We start from the raw sequence: 26,505 nt of genomic DNA, 5'->3' as shown, positions 1-26,505 counted from the left end.
GATATGAACATCTGTGCAATCATTGCAAAAGTGTTTTAGTAAGACAGTTCTTGATGATTAATAGCACAGTCTATGTACATAATACGTGGTGTAATGCCACATATGAATGCCTTTACTGGAATCCGGAGCCTTTGTTTCTGAAGTAGTTGAGAGGGTTGGGAGAAGTAATAAAACACCCTTGTTTTGCTCTTTTCCTTTTATTCACTGTGATATGTAGTGTAGGCCTAATACTGCTCCATTTTCACGTTCTAACTTTACCTATAACACTTTTTTAACATTGCATAAGATGAATACAAATCATTCAATTCAATAGTTTGAGTTGATTGAACAAACAAACCCGTTAAATGTGGACCTCTTGCACACCAGTAGTCAGACAGGGACATTTATCCTTTAAAAAAAACAAGCACACACACTGAATCTAAAAGGGAGTTTGTTATGTGCTGTCTCTGAACACGGTCGATAATACCCTGATCACACCATCCCCACTGTCAAACATGGTGGTGGCAGCATCATGGTTTGGGCCTGCTTTTCTTCAGCAGGGACAGGGAAGATGGTTAAAATTGATGGGAAGATGGATGGAGCCAAATACAGGAGCATTCTGGAAGAAAGCCTGATGGAGTCTGCAAAAGACCTCAGACTGGGACGGAGATATGTGTTCCAACAAGACAATGATCCAAAACATAAAGCAAAATCTACAATGGAATGGTTCAAGTCCAGACCTGAATCCAATCGAGAATCTGTGGAAAGAACTGAAAACTGCTGTTCACAAACGCTCTCCATCCAACCTCACTGAGCTCGAGCTGTTCTGCAAGGAGAAATGGGCAAACATTTCAGTCTCTCGTTGTGCAAAACTGATAGAGATATACCCCAAGCGACTTACAGCTGTAATCACAGCAAAAGGTGGCGCTACAAAGTATTAACTTAAGGGGGCCGAATAATTTTGCATGCCCAATTTTCCGTTTTAGATCTTTTATAAAAGTTTGAAATATCCAATAAATTTCGTTCCACTTCATGATTGTGTCCCACTTGTTGTTGATTCTTCACAAAAAATTACAGTAAGCCTGAAATGTGGCAAAAGGTCGCAAAGTTCAAGGGAGCCGAATGCCTTCGCAAGTTTCTGGTCAGAACTGGAGCTTAATCAGCTCCAACCTTGGAGAGAATGTGCATCTTTGTATGTGCGCAATATTCTGTGTTACAGATCAGTGTTGAGAATGGACATCCTAAGAGATGGGTGGACTCGTTGTTCTGGGCAAGTTAGCGACTGCTTCAGATCTGGAAGGTCACTACGGGCCTAATTCCGGGGTGAAAAGCTTAAATCTACACGTGCATCAGATTAACTGACATGTGTGGAAATTTACTATGACTGTTCATTTTCTCTGAGCTAATCAGAATCATCAACATCGCAGTAATGGCATAGATAGACCTTGAAAACGGTATAACTGTTGGGATAAATGTATGTGTGATAGGGCGAGGCAACGAGACGGTGAGAGCGGGAGCGCGGCCTACAAGCTCGTTGTGAGACTTGAAGCTGGCTTCTGCTGATCAAACTGCAAACTATTCTTCAGTAATTTTTTCTTTAATTAATTGCACTCCTGACTCTTGGTCTTCATTTTTCACTACTGTTCTTGGGTCATATACTGTTAACCCCTAACAGTTTTGGTGGAGGATGCGGGAAATTATTCCTTGGTGACACCCCTGGCCAATCAACAAAAAAGTAGGCAGATTTTATTTATTTTTGATTAGTGCTGGTTGGAAGGGTTGAGAGAGTTGGGAAGTGAGACTTTGAGTATACACACTCAGATGTGAGTGTCGAACATCAGGTCCTTGGATTCAGGCTGGTGAAGTGCCAAAAAAGGCATCAGAGGCGTTTGGTGGGTGATAACTCTATTGAGGGGTTGGAGGGACACTGGAAGCGATCACAGGCCGATGGTGTCAGAATAACTCCTACTCATACCTATGGAAGGGTATGAGGCCACTATAAGGCTTGAAATGTTTGCTAGTGTCTCACAAAACAAAGCTCTCAGACACTTCCATTCAGATCGGGGCACCCAAAATTTAGAGAATCAGGCAGTCAGGGATTTAGTTATCAGTTAAACTAAATAAAAGTAGATATAGGGTTGTTTGCCATGCAGGGATGCATCAGGAACAATCACGAGTAAAATAAAAACTGTGACCCAAATTGGCATGGACATGTTTTTGAAAAAGCAGATAGTGTCAATGAATTGCCAGCCATTAAAAAGTTTATTGGATCACAAGCTCTCTTCTCAGACTGTGAAGAAGTGTTTGCCACTTTAGGCACCGCCCCCGAGACTGGGAACCAGACTGAAATTGCTGAATGTTGTTCCACCAACATGACAGAGAGTGTTTTAATTGTGGTCAGCAGGGCCATTTTGCACGTAACTGTAACCGCTCACCCATAAGATGTAAAAATTATGGCAAATCATCCCACCTGGCTAAATTCTTTACACGAAACACACACGAAAAAATAAACAAGATTTACACTCTAATGAGATAACAATAAGGTCAAAAATTGAAGTCTTAAATAATTATTTTTGAAGGAAAGATCTAGGATCATTTTAATTTAAACTGAGGTAAAATTAAAGAACTAACGACAGAAATTTGTTAGTTGCAAAAGATATATAAATAGTAACATCAAGGGTTTAAATGACAAATCGAAAACATCCGATCCTGTTGACGGAAATGGTCAAAGATCTTGTAATTGCAAGAGCGGGTACCAGTGGGTATGAGGTGATTTCCCAAAGATGGGTGAGATTCTTTATGGCCTGACAGGGAACAACCTAAGCCAGGGGGGTCGCCGCCGCCAGCACTGGGGCTCCTCCTAAAGGTTTTTTTTTTTAATGTGAGGTTTATGTTCCTCCATACCACTCACCTAGAACCACATTCATTTAATAGCTTGTGTTTGAATGTCAGGGAACACCCTGAGGAAAAGAGTTATTATGGGAAAGGGCTTTCAAGAGCCGGCCGATACCATGCAGTAAAACTCTTCTTCAGATTTTTTTTCTTTAATTAATTGCACTCCTGACACTTGTTCTTCATTTTTTTTTTTACTTCTTGGGTCATATACTGTTAACGCCTAACGAGAGGAAGAGGCCTCTCATGGGTCTGGGGCCCGTGTTATGGAACACCTCATCTGTTTTAGAAATGAGTCTGGGAAACATTTCTTCACTCGGTCATGGTTAAAGTAAATAAAAGAATTATCTTTTTTGTGTGAAACAGAGATATATTTTATGTGACAATTGTTCAGCACAGGTGTAATTTATTTCCATGACATATGATTATACACTTCTATAAATCGTTTACACAGGGGATTAATAAACATATGGATACATGAACAATTATACATAAGAAATTAAGTCTGCTATACAACTTCTGAGAATAAGGTATAAGAGACTCTCGTAGCCCCGCTCGTTCCTGGCCAAAAATAGTCACAGTAGGGTGGCATAAATCCATACAAATATTTAACACAGAACATTTGCTTAAAATGCATAGATACATCCATGATACATTTGTAAAAATGACAGTTGAACCATTTTTTAACCATGACGGGACATGTTGAAGGGATGTCTCTTCAACGGTCATTAAACGTCCAACTGTTTGCTGGGATTGTTCTTTCTTCCAGTTTTTTTTTTTGTATGAATGAAGCACTGGTTTTAAAATCTTCCTGGTCTACTGACATTTGTTATGACATTCGCTTTAAAGTCCCAGTGAACCGGAGGTAGCGAGTGTTTTCTTCAGTGCTGTGACGTTTTTCCAAGTGAAACGAAATATTGACTAGAGGGCAGGGTTTGACTTCAGCGCCCCTCCTCTCCATCTCTCACTCATAGCAGACAAACGGTTGAAGGAGAGTGGTTAAGCATTTTCAAACCTAAGCCGTCATCTGAGAAGGAAGCCGTTTCCAGACCGGTAGTTACTTTTCAGATTTTGATTAAAGATTACCACGGCAAACCCCCTTTTTTCTATATATTAACTTGCACAAATTAATTGTTCACCCTAAGACCTTTAATATGTTTTAACAAAGTTAATAAGATCGATTTTGATTTCATGAGGTCTTTAAAGATTACAATGTATGATATCATTCATTAATTCTCCAATAAGTAAATTCACTTCACCAGCTAACTATTTGACAGCCATAGAAATTTAAAGCGCAACCGCAAAAACTAGTTGAAGTTCAATCACAAAATTCTAAAGATGCTGCGTGCTTGATTCTCTAGCATAAAATATGTACGGAATATGACGACGGGCCATTGAATTAATAGAAAAATAATGCACACTTAGGGTGTTAATGCAGCCACGATGTGAAGCAAAGTCAAGGCTGTAAGGACCTTTGAAATCAAACCAAACTGAAATCATTTGCCGGAGGGATGTGGAACTGTAATGCAGTCAAGACCTGCCTGGAACAACTTTAGCCATGCGTTTCACAAACTGGGTGCACACTGTGTGATTTTGGCTACGATTTGGCCGTCTGAGACAAATTTTCCAAATCCTTAAAGATTCCTCTGTTCCTGGGCTAAAATCTGAAGTCTTTGATCGTTAGTTTGACATGTTCACGACAGCCGATTAATGACCACTGCGATCAAATTTGACCGCAGACGAAATTCTGGCAGTGTCAGAAGTTTTGGTGCTCTGTCCTGCAGTGTGACGTCTCCTACGACGACCATCAAATTAATTTTTAAAGACAAACTATGGCCAAAATGAGCGCTAGAGATTTCTTTGAAGCCACCATCTCAATCCCGTGTGTATGCAGCTCTCTGTCACCGAATCGAGAGCTGCTCACCATTGATTGATGATTTAAACCTTTGGGCGAGTTTTCTTGCGCGTGTCCTTTCGTAGTCTCTACAGTTTGAACTGAGATCTGGACATGTTTGTACAGTCTGACAAGCAACAATCATAAAGGACTATTATAAATCACACAGTACACAGTGTGTACCTGGCTTTAGTACGTTCGTCAACCAGTCAGAATCAAGCATTCAACAGCCAGTATAATTTAGCTTCGCTAGTGCCATGCTCTACTGTTTGAATTACAGGAAGTGAAATGAAGATTGCAATGATACTGCATTTTGAAATGTGGAGATTATGGTTAAGTATAACTTGTGGTTTAGTTACGGTTGATGTACAACCAGAAACACTTATCAGGAAACATACAATTTATGTCTGATTTTAATGACTTTGTTTTGTTCTAACGTGAGGACACACAAATGCGGAAGGGAGCAGGAACATATGTGAACCAAAGCTCGCCCTCCAAACTGGGTTCCTCTCCTGGACATTTGGAGATGGAGAACTGCTGCAGAAGGGACGTGAAGAACAGGAAGAGCACATTACGAGCCAGCTGCTCTCCCAAACACACTCTCTTACCTGTAAGCAAATGCCATAAGACAAATTTACACTTTATATTGTAGCATTGACAAGAAAAAAAAAGTATGGCAACACCCAGGAAAAATATTTCACTAGGGCCACTAGCGTAAATATGAGAGCTTGTTTCCGCCACAGAATAAAAAAGGTGGTTGTGACTCTTTATCTCACAATTCTTTATCTCAATATCTCACAAAAATTTGCAAGATATAAATTAAGAATTGCTACTTGCTACGTTATACACAGATCAGACATAACATTATCACATTATGATTAATGTCCTAATATTGTGTTGTTCCCCCTTTGGCTGCCAAGCCAAACAGCACAGCACTTCACAGTCACAATGTTATGCCTGATCAGTGTACATCATAACATCTTGTGTGTTTAATACCAGAAGTCCAAAAGATGCATACAAGCATTTTACTTTTTAAGGAGATATATCAAGTGGTGTGTTTAAAAAGCATTACCTGCTGAAAATGGCATGAAGGCATCTCTCTTCCTAAACTGGCCATTTTCGTCCAGGAAGTGTCCTGGGTTAAAGGTGTCTGGGGTTTCCCATTCGTTTGGATCATGCAGGACTGAAGACAGGTTTGTTGTAATAGAGGTGCCCTAATAAAGAGAGAATGAAAACTTTTGCATTTATACAGCCACAGAAACTAATTCTTGTACAGAAACTGAATTTTTTGCCAACATGAGATCATTTTCTATATACAAACCCGATTCCAAAAAAGTTGTGACACTGTACAAATTGTGAATCAAAACAGAATGCAATGATGTGGAAGTTTCAAATTTCAATATTTTATTCAGAATACAACATAGATGACATATCAAATGTTTAAACTGAGAAAATGTATAATTTTAAGGGAAAAATAAGTTGATTTTAAATTTCATGGCATCAACACATCTCAAAAAAGTTGTGACAAGGCAATGTTTACCACTGTGTGGCATCCCCTCTTCTTTTATAACAGTCTGCAAACGTCTGGGGACTGAGGAGACACGTTGCTCAAGTTCAGGAATAGGAATGTTGTCCCATCCTTGTCTAATACAGGCTTCTAGTTGCTCAACTGTCTTAAGTCTTCTTTGTCGCATCTTCCTCTTTATGATGCATCAAATGTTTTCTATGGGTGAAAGATCTGGACTGCAGGCTGGCCATTTCAGTACCCGGATCCTTCTTCTACACAGCCATGATGTTGTAATTGATACAGTATGTCGTCTGGCATTGTCATGTTGGAAAATGCAAGGTCTTCCCTGAAAGAGATGGTGTCTGGATGGGAGCATACGTTGTTCTAGAACTTGGATATACCTTTCAGCATTGATGGTGCCTTTCCAGATGTGTAGGTTGCCCATACCACACACACTCATGCAACCCCATACCATCAGAGATGCAGAACTGAGCGCTGATAACAACTTGGGTTGTCCTTGTCATTTTTAGCCCAGATGACATGGCATCCCAGTTTTCCAAAAAGAACTTCAAATTTTGATTGGTCTTATTTTCAAGTCCATTTGAAATGATCCTTGGCCGAGAGAAACCACCAGCGCTTCTGGATCATGTTTAGATATGGCTTTTTTTTTATCTAAAGAGTCATTGTAACGGCGAATGGCATTGTAGATTGTGTTCACAGAAAATGTTTTTTGGAAGTATTCTTGAGCCCATTTTGTGATTTCCAATAGCATTCCTGTATGTGATGCAGTGCCGTCTAAGGACCCGAAGATCACGGGCATCCAGTATGGTTTTCCGGCCTTGACCCTTACGCACAGAGATTGTTCCAGATTCTCTGAATCTTTGGATTATATTATCCACTGTAGATGATGAAAACTCTTTGCAATTTTTCTCTGAAAAAACTCCTTTCTGATATTGCCGCAGCATTGGGAGAATTGGTGATCCTCTGCCCATCTTGATTTCTGAGACACTGCCACTCAGAGAGGCTCTTTTTATACCCAATCATGTTGCCAATTGACCTAATAAGTTCCAAATTGGTCCTCCAGCTGTTCCTTATATGTACATTTAACTTTTTCGGCCTCTTATTGCTACCTGTCCCTTTTGGGAATGTCTCACTTTCAACATTTGATATGTTATCTATATTATATTGTAAATAAAATATAAGTTTATGAGATTTTTAAATTACTGCATTTGTTTTTTATCCACAATTTCTACAGTGTTTCAACTTTTGGAATCCGGTTTGTATATGAAAATACTTGTATGTCTATATTTCAACCAAGACTATACTTGGACTAGTCTCGAATAGAATAGAATAGAATAGAATAGAATAGAATAGAATAGAATAGAATAGAATAGAATAGAATAGAATAGAATTCATACCTTAGGAATGAAGTATCCCCCTAGTGTTGTGTCTTTAACAGCTTTTTTAGGCAATCCCAGTGGAACAATATCCCCAAATCTTTGAATCTCATGGATAACAGCATCAGTGTACGGCATATTATTTCTGTCAGCAAAGCAAGGTTGACGTGACTGTCCGATCTCCCTGTCTATCTCTGCCTGGACCTTTTCTGAATGGGAAATACAAGTTAGTTATAATTTGTATGTGGAATATGCTTTAACCAGTAAATAAAAACTTAAACCACACTAACCCTGTATTTCTGGAAATTTGATCATAAAAAGTAGACCCCAGCGCAATGTAGAAGCACCGGTCTCTGTCCCGGCCTCAATCACATCTAGGCAAGTTATCACTAATGATTCGATGTTAAAACCAGCCTCAGGGTCACTCTTTTTCTGGGGAGGAGGGGCAGTTTTGGATTATTGAACATTTGTATTAAATGATTTAAAAAAAAAAAAACTTCAATGTACCTTTTCCATCTCAGTCAGGTAGTTGTCTATTAAGTCACGTGGGTTTAAAGGGTCCCAGTCCTCTCTGTGTTTACTGATTTCTCTTTTCAGGAAGTCTATGATCTCCTTATAGTTGGAAAAAATGGTCTTGTGGGGGCCAGGTAAATATTCCAAGAGCCGAGGACAGGCATTATAGAGCTGTAAGAGATGATATAATGATGAATGCAGATTTTTAACAGTAATGTCTAAAGATGCTGTGATAAATCAGTACCTGTGCTCCAGGAGAGCCTATTAACTGAACACATTCATTGTCAAGACACAGAATTCTTTTGTAACATTCATCGTAATAGTCAAAGCGTTGTCCAAATAGCAAAGAGGCAACGGTGTTTGAGACCGCACCGTTTAAGATGACCATAGGGTTGAAAGGTCCTGTTTGGGAGAAAGCAAGGATATTTATCAAACTGGCTAATTGTTTTCAATCCTTCTTGGCCACAATGAACTAAACTTCTCCAGACATTTAGACGATACCTTTTTCTGTCCTAAAAGCATCACAAAGGTAGACAGACTCTTGTTGGATGCTGAGCTCAAGACTTTTCTTCCCCTCTCCAAACGTCCGCAAATGGGAGACAGTAAACTTCCTATGCATCCTCCACAGGTATCCATTACTCATTGTTAAACCTACATGACATTGAAACATAAAAGTTTGATTATCATTGAGAAATCACCAACTCCATTTGAGAATCATAATTGGTTTTATTTCAAGCATTACTGTACATTTACTTACCAGTTGCCTTAAAAACTTTATGAAACACTGGGATATTTGGGCGGTCAATGAAACTGTTGTTCTGAGTAAAGAGGGCCTCCTTCACCTTTTTAATATCCAGACACGATCACCAATTTCTCACTGCCCACTCTTAGGCTGAACACCTTCCCGTAGACTTCAGCCAACTGAAATTTAAAAAAAAGATTTATTTGGTCTTAGTGACTTAGTGAGTTCTCTTGACTACCCCTAACTCTTCACATATTTAGGAACTGGTTTAACACTAAATGCTTTGTGAAATACTCTTAGAGGCAAAATGTAGGAGTCCTAAAATTCAGACTGACATGCCCAATATTAAGAGTTTCTCCTAGATTGGCAAGTTAGGAGCTACTTTAAGCCTATAAGATGTTTTGTGAATACACCCCTAAGAACATTAATATAGTTCAAACATTTGATCCAGAAACAAGAAAATAAATGAAATCAGCGGTAAAACGAATGTATGTTTGAATTGAGCTCCTACCTCATGCATGGTCCTAAAATCCATCTTAGTGAAGATAGTTCCCAGGAATGGCAGAGGCCAGGGTCCTGGGGGGAAATTGGAAGGATTCTTGTTTTTGATCATATCAGCAATGAGCAGAAATGCAAAAAATAAAATGATCCAGCTTTTAAAATCAAAGCTGTCAAATATGAAGTGCATCATGGTGGAAGAGGAAATGGCAGGTTCCCTTTAACTTGGTCTTGTTTGAGATCTGTGGCCTTTAAATGCTCATGGTACAAGTCTTTTGTACAGGACTGGAGGGGTGGAGTAATGTCCTTATATTATATAAGGCACACCAGATTTCAGGAAGGACAGAGAATGGGACAATTATAGGGTTGTCACCCATCCTGTAAAATATGGATTTGTCCCGTTTGTTATTTTTGACAGCAAATGTTTATTTAGTTTCAGTACTAGTCTTTTGACTAAAATGCCATTTAGTTTTAGTCATATTTTATTCACCTGAATTGTTTTTAGTTTTAATGAGTTTAGTTAAATTGAAATGCATAAACTGAGCATTACATATCCGACTGTCACATGAATACATGTCAAAACTGAGATTTTGATACAAATGTTTTTTGACCATTCAAGCGCAAAAATACGTGAAGGAGAGGTCAAATCAATTTTTGTTTTGTTTTTTAAAAGCATATAATTTTATAATTTTGTATTTCTGCTTTAGTTAGTACATCAGATTAGTCTAAAGATTAAAAAAAGTTTATTTATTTATTTTAAAGTTCAGTTAACATTTATTTAATTTCAAGTAATTAAGTTTTTTTTGTATGGTTTTAGTTAACTATTATAAGCCTGATACTTTATTGAATAATGTGTCAAATGCTGTTCTTAGTATTTCCTCCTGACTATGAATTAAATGGTTATGGAATTAAATTGTTTATTGTGTAACCAAAAACGTATAATGTGTGACTTTTAATAAGGCCTGGGTGACATGGCCAAAAATTATCTGAATAAAATCTTTTTATATCAGTCAATTTATATAAATTTATAGTTTATAAATTTTTAGACAGTTTATATAAATGTCAAATATTTTTTTATTTTTTTATTTAAAGGCACATTTTTGCACCTAATTTAAACTTGTGGAAACCAGACTGTTAATTGTGTTTTTGAACTACTTTTTATTGTCAGAACATGACAAAACCTTTTTGAATTCCTTACACTTTTCCAGTCATTTTTCCTTCACAAAATAAATGTATTAGTGGAAAAAAATTAATGTCTTTCTGCATGTGATAATGGGTGATATTGTCTCATGAAACAGGTTTGTGTTGCCCGCATCTTTGGCACAGTTTGCAGCTTTGACCCACAGGCTGCAGTATTAATAATATTACATGTTTTGTCTTAGAAATGCACATCTGACAGTGAGTTGACAGTAGCTTGAGTTAGCTGTTAGGATGATGTACATTTATTTTCTTTAACAAAAACACAGACATCTGTAAAAAAAACAATTTTGTAACATCTGTAACAACCTCATTTGTATACAGTAAAACCTAAATAATATGAGTCATGACTGAGTTTTATTAAATTAAACCATTAGTCTTCCATAGTATCGTAGATCATGATAACCATAGGTAAAAGCATGCATATAGCTCTTCACTATGGTAAAATGTATCTATGTGGTTTATTTGTATTAAAAATAGTATACCTAGCCTAAAAATGCACAAATTCTATAGCTAAATAAATGTAATAATATTCCATTTTGTTCCTTTAATACATTTAATATGTCCACATTAATAATATAAAACAATTCTATATGCCGCAGTACCATGGTGCAGTTCGTTGCCTTCGGAGTGTATCATTGCGCCGTGTTTCTCGTGTTTCTCAGCCCTGTTCCATCTGGTTTTAAATTAGTTTAAATCACAGAGACGTCTTTTTGTCGTTGAATGCACGAGTTTTCACTGGATCTCATGGTGCTGTTTAGTTTTCGCCTGACCGAACTGACCTCTTCTAGTGAGCTTGCTATACCGTTTGGACTTTGACCCGAGCGGATAAATGTCTGTGACGCGGGTCAGATGATTAACAATTGGTGCTATCTTTCACCAACAAATTCGTCATCCTCTTTGGATGATAACTTGAGGTAAGTTTCACTTTTGATTTACCTTTGTCACCGCGCTTCCACTCATTTTCTCCTTCTCTTGTTGAGTTGTCTTTGCAGTGCTTTTTACTTTGACAGTGTTCTCTTTTTTTGTGTGTGTGAAAGTTTAGCACATTTCATACATTTCATAGGCTACACAACTTCTGATTGTGGAAGTAAAAGGGATCTCCTGGTGTTTAGACTTGTATGGCTAACATAAATGATGTCTCTTACTGAAATATGTAGTAGAAAACCCATGAAAGATCTACGTTATAAAAAAAAATAAAAAATAAAAAATTTTATATTTGGACCATGAGCGGCGCCATTTTGTTTGCGTTCTAAAGTTACATTGGCTGTACACGCATTACGGTGCATTGTGGGATTGAATGAGTGCACTCGAACCATAGACCGTAAAAAAATATGGACGACTCGACATCATCCGTTTCCGCTTGCCAGATTTGAAGCTTTCAGGCGGCCTTGCACGGCGCGGACATCTTGAGACCGAGTCTGCGCAGTAGCGATTTCGGGACCGGTGTCATGACAAATCCTGTCCCCCTGTGAAATCGTGTCCGCTGGTAGCGGTTTTAAATGCCTGATCAAAAGTTGTTATACATGGTTCTGGACAATTAATTGTTTGAAAATAACTAAATAATAAACTAATAAACTATGAATCATTGCCATAATAAGTACACACGCAAAACATTTATTTAAAATATTTAATTGATTGCTATAATGGGAGCAAAAACATGTTCTGAATTATATACTTATATAAGCACTTATAGCTTCAGTTATATAATACTAATATATGAAACATATGCTTTGTAAGACATTAAAGACTATTTTAACACAATTTAAACAGCAAAAATCAAAACGCGATTGTGTAAGAATTGTAATCAGGCTCTGAACAGATTACCTATTAAAATTTCTTTCAGCCAATAGAATCGCTCTTGGGGTCCTTGCGGACACGATTTCACAGGGGGACAGGATTTTTCATGACACCGGAGTTGCGCAGTAGAGCGCAGGAAGTAGAGCAGGAAGTACAGTCGCGATATCAAAAGCCCGCCCACACTCTCGCAGATGCAGAACAATTAATTATGTTGGTGTGAAATAAACAGTTATGGAAATGTAGAAATTAAAGCTAAAGCTCTAATCTGCTCCCAAAAATTTCGAAAAAAGTCCGTTAGTGCCTCAGTGACAACTTCACTCAGAGAAGCCGTCAGTCTCAGCTGTCAATCATGACGTCACACCCCCCGTTTTTATAGCATCAAATAACTGACTAAAAATAAACTTATTTTTAAAACGAACACCTGAAATGAAATCATCGTGATGATAACTGCCTTCAGTGACAAAAACTAACTTTGGGGGAAAATTTTTGAAGTGTAATTTTATTATTTAGTTTGCCTCGCGTCCATTAGAAATCACAGAGGGGCGGCTATACTGGGACCGGTCACCGGGGGGCGATCGAGGCGCGAAAGCTTCAGTAAATGAGAGGGAGACTACAGGCTTGACTCGAACATGTCCGCTATGGTTTCAGACACCACTACAAAAATGGCTGCCACTTCAAATAATGCCCTATTTCAGGTATAGGGGGGGGCGATCCCCGATTCAGCCCCTGTCGTAGAGACTGATGAAAGCAGCTCCACGTCGCAGCTCTGTCGAGGCAAGCAGCTTATACCTCGACAGAGAGAGCAGGTGTGGTGCTCCCGTCAATCTATTTGTGGGTGACTTTGTGTGCACATGTATGTTTGAGTGTGTTTTAAATACAATTACAACGCAATTAATTGGTTTTGTTTAACTCTGAAACAATTTTTTAGTTGCATTGTGGTAAAAATAGCTACAGGTAGCGCCAGCTGATTGCCTAGTGCAACCATTCTACGTCATCCAGTGGCGCCTCCAGAAATGTTTCATTGGGGTGGCCAGATGGGGCCACTTAAAATATTGGGGTGGCACACTGAAGGGGGGAGTCGGCCGACACCCTTGCCTCTTCATCATATGCATCTTCATCATATGCATCTTATCCTTTTGAATGATTTTTAATAACCTCATGAATTAAATAATCAGTTATTATCCTTTCAAAATAATGAATAATTATTGACAATCAATTTTATGTGATCATTAATACATTTAGCTATTATTTAATATGATTTCGACTCTATGTCTGCTGTATGGTGTCTAATTTGCTTTCCAGAGACGGTCTGACAAAGACAGTCTGACCCCTATCTATGTGCCCTGACATAGATAGCCTGACCTCTATCTCTGGGTCCTGACCAACAGGGCCTTGGAGAGAAAGTTAGAACTTCCAAGAGGTGAATCCTGCCTGTTATTAGTAACCCCAGGACAGGAAGGGGTGGGAGGATTTGAGTCTCCTAATTGTGATTTCTTCCCATTTATATAGTGTGAATTTTTTTTTTTTTTTTTCTTCCCATTGATAGAAGTACATTTTTGTCTTTATATTTCTTTATAGAATGAGGTAGATGATATTAGTCATACTTTTCTTTCTGGAGATCCGTTTGTCATGTGGTGTTGATATCTTGTCCTGTTGATAAGCTCACTGCTGCACTAACCTTGGAGGAGAGATGTGCCCTAGAGCAGGGCTATTCGAATCTTACCCTGGAGGGCCAATGCACTGCAGAGTTTAGCTCCAACCCTGATAAAACACACCCACCTGTGATTTTCTAATGATCCTGGAGACATTGATTAGCATGTCCAGGTGTGCTTGATTAAGGTTGGAGCTAAACTCTGCACTGCATTGGCCCTCCAGGGTAAGATTTGAATAGCCCTGCCCTAGAGTCTTGTGTGTGTGTATTACATGTTCTGTGCAGGTCTATGGAATGGATTGGACCGCTTTTCTCACACCCTAGACCTCTTGGCGTCTTTCTAGGACTCCCCTGAAGTCAACACTACCCCAATCTTGGGATTGTCTGATGTATACATCCTGATTAACAACAACATCTCCTGTCTATTCTCGTGTGACACATTGTTTAGACTTTATGCCAATCAGTAATATTCCACGTGTTTGTAATGATGTAAATCATGCCCTTGAAATTGGTATAACTGGTGTGGTAATTTTGTGTAGAGTAGAGTCTGGCCTGACACCGCCCTGAGAGACTCTGAAGCTGACTCTACCGATGAAACTGCAAACTATTTTTCAGTAAAATTCTCTCCGATGATTGAACATCCTGACTCCTGGTCTTCATTTCGCATATCTGGTCTATGGGTCAAAACTGTCAACACCTAACTGCACCAAAACTAGAAACCTTAATTTCAGAATTCTATTCTCCTGGTGTAGTAAACCGGCCAGTAGCACGTCACGACACATAATTCCCCGTCTTCTTTTACAACAAAATATTTTTTGACTTATTTACTTACCAGTAGTCTTCGTCTTCTAACGTTAACTTCTTTTGAAATTGTTGACTGACGGGCATGCGCTGACCTGTTGCTGTCTGAGCAGCGGCATCAGGGGAGGGGCGGGCTACTGTGTGTGATCGAAGGTCTAGAGCGGCTTGCCTGCCTGGCTGTGCATTAGGGATGAAATGCATAACTGATGCTACAAAAATTTATACTGGCCAGTGGGGTGGCCAGGGTTTGGCGCCACTGACGTCATCACCCTAGAACGCAAACAAAATGGCGCAAACCATGGTCCAAATATAAAATAGATTTTTTAAACTACATATTTCAGTAAGAGACATAATTTATGTTATATTAAGCCATACAAGTCTTAACATCAGGGGATCCCTTTAAATGCTGTACACCGACTGGTTCTGACTGGCTGTTGTCGCATTTATTTCTGCTGTGTATTTGTGTTAGAGTAATCTATAGGCCTATTGAGTAAAAATGTCCAGAACTTTTCAGCGTTATCGACATAAATTTCATCACGATTCAATATTATATCGTTTATCAGCCCAGCCCTACTTTTAATTATAAACATTAAAAAATAGGCTACACGTTGAATCGAAAATAGCTGTGCCTTATTGCAGTTTTTTATTTTTTTTATTATACCTTTATTTAACCAGGGAATAAAATCACATTGAGATAGATATCTCATTTACAAGTGAGCCCTGGCCAAGGTAGCAGCACACAAAAAATGAAAATAAAATAAAACCAACAACGTAAAATTAAATGCATAAAACAAAAAATGACCACACACACATTTCCAGCAATAATACATGATTAAGAACAAGAACAAGTACAGAAAGCTTGAAATGTTCGATTAAGATATAACTTAAACTCATTGAGTGAAATAAATACACTAAGTTTTAGTGATCTTTGAATCTCATTCCAGGCAGTTGATGCACTATAAATAAAAGCAGTTTTTCCAAGCTCTGTCTTCATTAAGGGGACATTTAAAAGAATGTATCTACTTGAACGCAGATTATGCCCTTTACTATTGACAGTTATTAGACTATTCATATACAGAGGAAGCTGGCCAACTATGGCCTTATACACAAATATAAGCCAGTGCTTGTTCCTTCTTAAATGAAGTGAAGGCCAACCCATCATTTCATACAGTGCACAATGATGAGTGTAATGATTTGCCCGAGTTATAAATCTTAAAGCAGAGTGATAAACGGAATCCAATGATTGTAAAAGGGCCTTAGTGGAATTTCTGTAAGCTGTTGCAGCTGCTCATTCAAGTTCAGATGAGGGAGATAAAATATGCATTGTTATAAATGGCTAAACCATTACCATATAAACATCATTAGGTAAACATTGTCATTATTTATTAGCATTAGTTCATAAACAATGAAAATAAGTGAGTTTTGAGCCTTGTTTTAAATATTGTGATCGAAGCTGATATCAGGTGGCAATTTGTTCCAAAACTGAGGGCCAGCCAAGCAACAGAAAATGCTCTATCACCTTTTTGTTTAGGCCGAGACCGTTGGACCTGGAGGAGACCATGGCTGGAAGATCTAAGGGACCTAGGGGACTGGGGGTGGATGATATCAGCTATGTAGCTGGGTGCCTGATCACGAAGAGCTTTAAAAACCATCAGAAGTATTTTAAATTGTATCCTAAACTGGACTGGAAGCCAGTGCAATGAGGCTAGAACAGGTGTAATGTGTTCAAGCTTTTTTTGTGTTTGTGAGCAGTCTAGCCACTGCATTTTGTACCATCTGAAGCCGCGCCACCAGTGTTAAAGGGAGACCAAAGTAGAGAGAATTACAATAGTCTAGGAAGGATGTTATGAAAGCATGGATGACTTTTTTTCAGATCATTATATGACAAAACAGACTTAAGTTTGGAAATTATTCTTAAATGATAACTGGTCTTTACAACAGAAAATATTTGTTTGTCCATGTTAAGATGGGAGTCTAAAATAACCCCCAGGCTACATGCATGAGAGTTAACATGAGCCAGGGTTAAGATCAGCACGTTATGATTCAAATATATTATCAGTTCTGACTGGATCTCTTCCCTAATCATCTCCCTATTTTAGTCTAGTTTTTATTAGTTGATGAAAATGACTAGCCTGGATGCCAGCCGAACTCAGCCCCTCCCACAAATTTTTTAGAACGGGCGGTTCAGTCTGGCCTCGATCCATAGAGGAGTAATTATCTCCTAACAGAAACTGTTCGGACCAATGAAATCATCAGGGCGGGCTTTAGAAGATGACGGACAGATGATCAATAGTAACGTAATCATCCACGTCACCAAAGGGGCTTTGGATTATATTTTTTTGAATCCTAAACGGAGAGCTTGTTTCTATATGCATTCACCATCACAATTTCTCTCAGAAATTATCATCATGTTGGGTAAGTACTCTGGCATCATTAAATTATGTTATTTTTTTACAACACCGGCAAAGCTTGTGTATTTGTGTAAAAAAAAAAAAAAAAACTCTTTCCCCCTCTATTTCTCCTTTCTTCTTTCCTTTTCTGGTCTTTGCTACTCTGAGCAGTGTACAAATCTTGGTATTTAGGCCACTTTTTGTGTTTCGTTGCCTCTTCTTGACGGATCGCTTCCTGTTCTCCTGAGTTGTAAGTCGCTTTGGATAAAAGCGTCTGCTAAATGCATAAATGTAAAAATGTAAATGTAAATTCCAGCCTGATACTAGCGCGCGTGCAGACAGGGTTGCCAAATTTTTACAACAAAACCCGCCAACTACTAGCCCTAAAAAATAGCTTCTCGGGGGGTTCTCCGGGGGAAAATGGCGTTTGGGGGTAAAATGTGTTATTTTGGCAAGGTTGCCTGCTAAAATTCGCACTCATGGGTCTATATATCACATATTAGTCGCTTCAACCCGCGGACATAGAAAACAACCCGCGGAAAAAAAAGCAGACTTGGCAACACAGTGCAGTTGAGCTCTGTTGACATTTGACAATGCGTCGCTTCGTTGCTCTGATTGGTTGTAGGTCTATCCAATTGATGTCTTTCCTGGTTCGGTTGAAACACGCGCCATAATCACAGCCCAATGGAGCAGTTTCAGACTCATATTCTGACTAGAATTGAGTATGACCACGTCAGGCTAGAAAATGACAGTAGATTTTCGTCATTAGTTTTGGTCATTAGTTATCCTCTCGTTTCATCAGTGAAAAAGGTTGTTGACAAAAATTATTACCCATTCTGGACACCCAGATTGCCCTTATTTTGCCACACTGAAGGTGGCAACCCTAGACCCCTATGAACACAAATCTATCAAGAGTAAAAGAAACATGTAGAAACAGTAGGAACAAGAGATGATATAAAATCACACTGATAAGGCATAACATTATGACCTAATATTGTGTTGGTCCCTGCAATGCTACCAAAACTGCTCTGACCAATCGAGGCATTGACTCCAATAGACCCCTGAAGGTGTGCTGTGATATCTAACACCAAGATGTAAGCAGCAGATTGTTTAATGTCGTGTAAGTTGTGAGGTGGGGCCTCCATGGATTGGACTTGTTTGTTCAGCACATCCCACAGATGCTCGATTGGATTGAGATCTGGGGGATATGGAGGCCAAATCAACACCTCAAACTCGTTGTTGTGCTCCTCAAACCATTCCTGAACCATTTTTGTTTTGTGGCAGGGCGCATTATCCTGCTGAAAGAGCCACCAGGAAATACGGTCTCCATAAAAGGGTGTACATGGTCTGCAACAATGCTTAGGTAGGTGGAACATGTCAAAGTAACATCCACATGAATGGCAGGACTCAAGGACCCCAAAGCATCACACTGCCTTCGCCAGCTTACCATCTTCCATTAGTGCATCTTGGTGCCATGTGTTTCTCAGGTAAGCAGCCGGCCTTCCCCGTGATGTAAAAGAAAACATGATTCATCAGACCAGGCCACCGTCTTCCATTGCTATGTGGTCCAGTTCTGATGCTCACGTGCCCATGTTTTTGCTTTCGCTGGTGGACAGGGGTCAGCACGGGCATCCTGACTGGTCTGCCGCTATGCAGCCCCATACGCAACAAACTGTGATGCTCTGTGTATTCTGAAACCTTTCTATCTGAATCAGCAGTAACTTCTTGAGCAGTTTGAACTACAGTAGCTCGCCTGTTTGATCGGACCCACAGGCCAGCCTTCGCTCCTCACGTGCATCAATGAGCCTTGGCCGCCCGTGATCCTATCGCTGGTTCACCACTGTTCCTTTCTTGCACCTATACTATCCAATCCATCAATCTACCCATCGATTCTGCACGTAGCAGATATATTTATAATGAGATATAGCTGTGATTTATATAAACATCAAAATAACACTAAATAATTTACACAGTAGACTACACAAGTTTTTTATTAATACAAGATAGATGTGTTGATATTACATAAACTTTTTACATCAGAATAAAATAGCTATTAGCATTAAAACATTGTGAAGATATTGGTCACAAAGAATAACTTGTTAGTAGATACAGGTGTGCCAGCTTGCCTACCGGTACATTTTTTTTAAACAACACAGTTTTTGTCAACTCAGTAGATATTGAATATTCAGATATCGTTTTATGTCCTGTAAGTTGCGAGTTAGGGCTTCCATGGATCAGACTTGTTTGTTCAGCACATCCCACAGATGCTCGATTGGATTGAAATCTGGGGGTATATTAACTGAGTGTATATTGTACACATGCTTGCTTTATATCAGATTTTCTGGACTTTTTATTTGTCATTGTTTTTTGTTGAAATTATAGTATATGTGCTTCCAAAATTACCAGGGTGGAAAAACATGCAAATATAAAAATTGATTATTTTTTGATACATGGCTTTCTATTTATCAATGCATTCAAACAGATATAATGGTAAAAAGTAAAAAAGAGTAGACATATAAGAAACATACATACATTCTAACGTGAGGACACACAAATGCGGAAGGGAGCAGGTGCATATGTGAACCATATCTCGCCCTCCAAACTGGGTTCCTCTCCTGGACATTTGGAGATGGAGAACTGCTGCAGCAGGGACGTGAAGAACAGGAAGAGCTCCTGACGAGCCAGCTGTTCTCCCAAACATGCTCTCTTACCTGTAAGCAAATGCCATCAGCTGAAGTTAAAATTCCTAACTTGGGAAAGACAAAATAAATTTAATACTGACCCAAAGTCAATGAAAAGGATTAAAGGGGTACTTCAGGGCTGGGAAGATTAATCTGTATATAAACTGGGTCATTAATGAAGAAATGTGAAATTATTTGTGAATTTTGTGCCTTCTAGACTAAGAAAAGAAAATGTATTTTTGTTTCATGGGGATGAAAGACAACAATTCTCAGAATGCTTCGCTGCCCTGTGAGGCCACTCCAAAAGCGCGTGTTCAGTCTGGCACGTCTTCACTTCATGCCTTTGGAAGCTTAACTTTCATAGAAATTAATTTGAGAAGTTAAAAGACTTACATTGCTCAGCATAGCTCTGTTTACAATGCCTGCAGCTGCTGAGCTGAACTGTGCGTGCAATCTCCCATTCCCCATGCGCAGATTGAAAACATGCGGAAATGGCTCCCTCTGCTGGCTGTAGTCTTTAGCCTTTGGCCAAAAATTCCTCCGATGACGCAAATATCGTCAATTTGCATCATCAGAGGAATTTTTCCAGAAATAAAATTTATAAATCGATATATAAATATGAGGGGGGGAAGCACAATAATTTTGAATATACTCCAGGGTTTCTACTGATACAAAGCCATATGCTAATCACTGAAGTAACCCTTTAAATAAAAGCATATCACTTTTAAAGAAGATATATCAAGTGGTGTGTTTACAAAGCATTACCTGCTGAAAATGGCATGAAGGCATCTCTCTTCCTAAACTGGCCATTTTCATCCAGGAAGTGTCCTGGGTTAAAGGTGTCTGGGGTTTCCCATTCATTTGGATCATGCAGGACTGAAGACAGGTTTGTTGTAATAGAGGTGCCCTAATAAAGAGAGAATGAAAACATTATTCTAGACAGGAATAGAATAGAATAAATATGAAAATACTTATGTCTATATTTCAACCGAGACTATACTTTGACTACACTCTAAAAAATAATTCAGTGGCTTAGTAAATATCACAGTAATAATTAACTTTATTAACTTAATAAAATCTCTCAATATCATTTACTTGATGGTTTTAGTTAAACATACCAAAATAATTGACTAAAAATCCAACAGTTAATTTTGTCTAAAATGTATAGTTATATTTAAGCTTTTTTCACTAAAATAATTTAGTATTCAAATAACCTATTATTTATTTTAAATATACTTAATACATTTGTGAAATTTATTTCAAAATATTTGAGAATGGAGAATTAAACCGATATGTTTTAAGAACCACAAATATTACTTAATTAAAATCAAGATTATTAATATTTAACACACACTGAAGAAATTGAGTAAGTTTACTCGATTAAAACAATGCACCCCTCCCCCACCCTCTGACGGGACGACAGCTCGACGGTTGAGTAAGTGCGGATATTTGAATTCTCCTCAGTCACCAGAGCAGTTTCTTCTTCTCAGCATCGCAGAATTGGGGCATTTCCTCTGTGAAATTCAGGTTTGTATGTTTTGTTTTATCTATATAATCGTTACTGTGCTAAAAGGCATTTTGTTTAATTCAAAACAACATCTAGGGACGCAGTGTGAGTCACCTTAAGTTAACGTGTGGCGTTGGTCTTTGAAACGCCTGCTGTGTTGCTCAAAACACACAACTTTATTCGTAAAGATAATGAATATAATTAATTTGGATGATAAAATCTTATTTAAACTGGGCACTGTTTGTTTATTGTCAGGTTATGGAGTCTGGCGCCTCGCACCATCTTTCAGCTACGAATGAAACCGGTCTCAAGTTCAAAGTCCACCCGCAGACCGTAAAGTTAGTCCATCTCAGGCTCGAGAAACAGCGCTGATACGGTGGAAATGGGATAACAGACCGGTTGATTACACTTGAATTACTTTTAAATGTTTCATTTTTACTTCTAAAATGTCTGTTACATGAGTTTAAATGTTGTAAAATAACTGTTATTCTTAACATGTCAAAACAGTATATGCTGTAACGTTATTGCTGTAACTTACTCATCGACAATAAAGGCCATGTCAGTGTGTTTGTGTGGACTGTGGAGTATTTTACAAAGGTTTAGAGGAAATTAAAGTTATACTATACAAGTTAGTAATACTCATAAGTAAAAACAGTTCATATTAGTCATAAATATTGGTTTTTAAATGCTTTTTACCCAATTTTTTCTACTCAATTGAATTTGTTAATGTAACAAATGCCGTTACTCAGATCTACTTAAATTTTTTACTTACATTTACTCAGTTCATATGGTGTCTATAATTGATTTCACTGCTTTAAAATTTACTCAATTTTTTTAGTGTAAAAATGTTTCACCAAAAAAATTGAGTAAATCATAGTATTAGTTTTTAGAGTGTAGTCTAATAAAATAGAATAGAATTCATACCTTAGGAATGAAGTATCCCCCTAGTGTTGTGTCTTTAACAGCTTGTTTAGGGAATCCCAGTGGAACAATATCCCCAAATCTTTGAATCTCATGGATAACAGCATCAGTGTAGGGCATATTGTTTCTGTCGGCTAAGCAAGGTTGACGTGACTGTCCGATCTCCCTGTCTATCTCTGCCTGGACCTTTTCTGAATGGGAAATGCATATATTACTTGTATATTGTGTCTTTACAGACAAACTCATTCATAGAAAGCTGCTGGACCTGATGCATTCCCAAGCAAACTTGCAGATGACATATACAATTTCTTCCTTGCACAGGTCTTAATTTCCGTCCTGCAAGCTGTAAATAAAGAACCATGATCACTCCTGCTCGGAAAATGAGAAATGTAAACTCACCCTGTATTTCTGGGAACTTGATCATAAAAAGTAGGCCCCAGCGCAATGTTGTAGTTGTGCTCTCTGTCCCGGCCTCAATCAGGTCTAGGCAAGTTATCACTAACCCTTCAATGTTAAAACCAGCCTCGGGGTCACTCTTTTTCTGGAAATCAATGTAAAAATGTGCACACAAAAAAAAAATACTAATTTACACTCTTTTTAAAATAATGTCTTAGGTTGATCAAATGGCAAAATCAAAACAAATGCCTGCAAATTATACAAAGTATTTCAAAAGCATAAACAAAAAAAAATGCTACTTAAGTTACTATACCTTTTCCATCTCAGTCAGGTAGTTGTCTATTAAGTCACGTGGGTTTAAAGGGTCCCAGTCCTCTCTGTGTTTACTGATTTCTCCTCTCAGGAAGTTTGTGATCTCCTTATAGTTGGAAAACATGGTCTGGTGGGGGCCAGGTAAATATTCCAAGAGCCAAGGACAGACATTATAGAGCTGTAAGAGATGATATAAAGGGTGATTAATGCAGATTTTTAACAGTAATGTCTAAAGATGCTGTGAGAAATCAGTACCTGTGCTCTAGGAGAGCCTGCTAACTGAACACATTCATTGTCAAGACGCAGAATTCTTTTGTAACATTCATCATGATAGTCAAAGCGTTGTCCAAATATCAAACAGGAAATGATATTTGAGACGGCACTGTTTAAGGTGACCATAGGGTTGAAAGGTTCTATTTGAGAGAAAACACAGTTATGCATGTATACATTGGATACGGTGAGAAAAATAAGTATTTGAACACCCTGCCATTTTGCAAGTTCTTCCACTTGGAAATCATGAAGGGGTTAAAAAGTATTTAAACACCTGTCTATCAGCTAGAATTCTGACCCTCAAAGACCTGTTAGTCTGCCTTTAAAATGTCCACCGCCACTCTATTTATTATCCTAAATTAGATGCACCTGTTTGAGGTCGTTAGCTGCATAAAGACACCTGTCCACCCCATACAATCAGTAAGAATCCAACTACTAACATGGCCAAGACCAAAGAGCTGTCCAAAGACACTAGAGACAAAATTGTACACTTCTACAAGGATGGAAAGGGCTACGGGGGAAATGCCAAGCAGCTTGGTGAAAAAAAGGTCCACTGCTGGAGCAATCATTAGAAAATGGAAGAAGCTAAACATGACTGTCAATCTTCCTCGGACTGGGGCTCCATGCAAGATCTCACCTTGTGGGGTCTCAATGATCATAAGAAAAGGTGAGAAATCAGCCCAGAACTACACGGAGGAGCTTTTTAATGACCTGAAAAGAGCTGGTGACCACCGCTTTCAAGGTTACTGTTGGTAATACACTAAGACGTCATGGTTTAAAATCATGCATGGCACGGAAGGTTCCCCTGCTTAAACAAGCACATGTCCATGCCTGTCTTCAGTTTGCCAGTGACCATTTGGATGATCCAGAGGAGTCATGGGAGAAAGTCATGTGGTCAGATGAGACCAAAATAGACTAAACGTGTTTGGAGGAAGAAGAATGATGAGTACCATTCCAAGAACACCATCGCTACTGTGAAGCATGGGGGTGGTAGCATCATGCTTTGGGGGTGTTTTTCTGCACATGGGACAGGGTGACTGCACTGTATTAAGCAGAGGATGACCGGGGCCATGTATTGCGAGATTTTGGGGAACAACCTCCTTCCCTTAGTTAGAGCATTTTAGATGGGTCAAGGCTGGGTCTTCCAACATGACATGAAGATCTGTGTGGAGGAGTGGGCCAAAATCCCTCTCCTGCAGTGTGTGCAAACCTGGTGAAAAACTACAGGAAACGTTTGACCTCTGTAATTGCAAACAAAGGCTATACTGTACCAAATATTAACACTGATTTTCTCAGGTGTTCAAATACTTATTTGCAGCTGTATCATACAAATAAATAGTTACAAAAATCATACATTGTGATTTTTGATTTTTTTTTTAGATTATGTCTCTCACAGTGGACATGCACCTACGATAAAAATGTCAGACCCCTCCATGATTTCCAAGTGGGAGAACTTGGAAAAATAGCAGGGTGTTCAAATACTTATTTTCCTCACTGTATGTATTTATTTATTCCAAATATATTTAAAAATCAGACGATACCTTTTTCTGTCCTAAAAGCATCACAAAGGTAGACAGACTCTTGTTGGATCCTGAGCTCAAGACTTTTCTTCCCCTCCCCAAAAGACCGCAAATGGGAGACAGCAAACTTCCTATGCATCCTCCACAGGTATCCATTACTCAGTATCGTTCCTTTATAATATGAATGAATTCAAGAATTTCAAGAACCAAACAGGTACTGTTATGTATAGCAATAATGTATGAGAGGCGGTGTTCAGCCGTGACTTACTCACGATACAGCACTAGCCTCGAGTACCACCTTATTGCTTTTACGAAACAATAGAAATATTAAAGCCAAAAAGATATGTATAAATGCAAATTTCATGAAGTAAAGTCACTAAAAGCTTTCCTTCTACTGGAAAAAAATAGTCCCTGATTATGAACAGCAGCAGAAGAAGTTACATTACACCATAAGATGGCAGCAAACATTGTTTTATAACTGAGTTGAATAAATTTATATTGAAAGAACTGAAACTTTTGAACATGGAACAAGATGCAACTGACAAATGCTTAGACTAGCTCTGACAGGGAAAACCCCTTTACTGTTTAAAGCACAAGATATCACAGCCTACATTCAAACTGATTTTTTTATTATGAACCTAAGACTGAACTGAAGGAAAATGCTAAATCTGAATGCAGGTAATCCACTCGCTCACTCACTCTCTATCACAATAATACGAGCTTCAATGAGAACAAATGTATTTATGTTGCTAAGAGTGTTGTGATACAGAGAACTATTGGGTGAAGCAGTCATAGCCATTATAAAATAAATCATATCATAAATAAATATATTGACCAATCAGAATCAAGGAGTCTAACTAACGTTTTATAATAACAAATAATGTTATGAATACCGACTAGCGAATAGAGTGTTGCCTTTTTAAGCAAAAAGGTCATAATGGTTGGTGTACTTACCAATTCCTTTAAAAACTTTATGAAACAGTGGGACATGTGGACGGTCAATGAAACTGTCAATCTGAGTAATGAGGGCCTCCTTTACCATTTTATATCCAGACACGATTATCATTTTATCACTACCCACTCTTAGGCTGAACACCTTCCCATAGACTTTAGCCAACTGAAATTAAAAAAACAATAAAATAATAATAATAATTGTATATATATATATATATATAGGCTTTTATACACAGAAACACATAAATTCTGTCTTAAAGAATGTAAATCAACAGACAAATAAACGTTGAGCAATTAATTTAACATAATTTGCACTTACCTTATCCATGTTCTTAAAATCTATCTCAGTGAAGACATTTCCCAGGAATGGTAGAGGCCAGGGTCCTGGGGGGAACCTCGAAGGATTTTTATATTTGATCATATCTGCAAGCAGCAGTAAAGCTAAACCTAAAATGATCCAGCTTTTAAAATCAAAGTATTGATAAATAAAGTGCAGGATCATGATGTTAAAGAAAATGGCACGTTCCCTTTGTCAAAGAAAATCAAAGAATTAAGAGCCCTGCAGTGCAAATGTTAGACTAGAAAAAGGATTGTTTGGGCGATGCAACTGGAGGAAGCGCACCGCAGGGAGACCAGGCCCCTCCCCTCCCTAGACGGCGATTTCACATTCACACCTCTCCGTG

General features: G+C 38.4%; 1 protein-coding gene and 1 pseudogene across 2 annotated transcripts; both read right to left on the bottom strand.

Moving 5' to 3' along the window:
• Positions 1-3,263: 3,263 nt before the first annotated feature.
• Positions 3,264-11,413, bottom strand: LOC137040985 (cytochrome P450 2J2-like; annotated as a pseudogene).
• Positions 11,414-19,234: 7,821 nt separating this feature from the next.
• Positions 19,235-26,456, bottom strand: cyp2ad3 (cytochrome P450, family 2, subfamily AD, polypeptide 3). 2 transcript variants are annotated; one of them, XM_067416869.1, is made up of 10 exons: positions 26,142-26,456; positions 25,823-25,985; positions 24,890-25,039; positions 23,334-23,491; positions 23,080-23,256; positions 22,770-22,911; positions 22,374-22,561; positions 20,708-20,849; positions 19,794-19,972; positions 19,235-19,545 (listed from the first exon to the last, which is right to left on the bottom strand). In XM_067416869.1, exons 1-9 carry the CDS (start codon positions 26,322-26,324, stop codon positions 19,797-19,799), a joined length of 1,479 nt encoding a protein of 492 aa, XP_067272970.1. In that variant the 5' UTR covers positions 26,325-26,456; the 3' UTR covers positions 19,235-19,545; positions 19,794-19,796. The 2 variants fall into 2 exon arrangements, with proteins under 2 accessions (XP_067272970.1, XP_067272968.1); XM_067416867.1 differs by having other exon boundaries at positions 19,235-19,972.
• Between the last annotated feature and the right edge of the window lie 49 nt (positions 26,457-26,505).

This window comes from Pseudorasbora parva, chromosome 15 (genome assembly GCF_024679245.1).
Source record: "Pseudorasbora parva isolate DD20220531a chromosome 15, ASM2467924v1, whole genome shotgun sequence".
NCBI classification, from domain to species: Eukaryota; Metazoa; Chordata; class Actinopteri; order Cypriniformes; family Gobionidae; genus Pseudorasbora; species Pseudorasbora parva.
The sequence above is the reverse complement of the archived record's forward strand: the minus strand, read 5'-3'. Positions and strand labels throughout refer to the sequence as shown.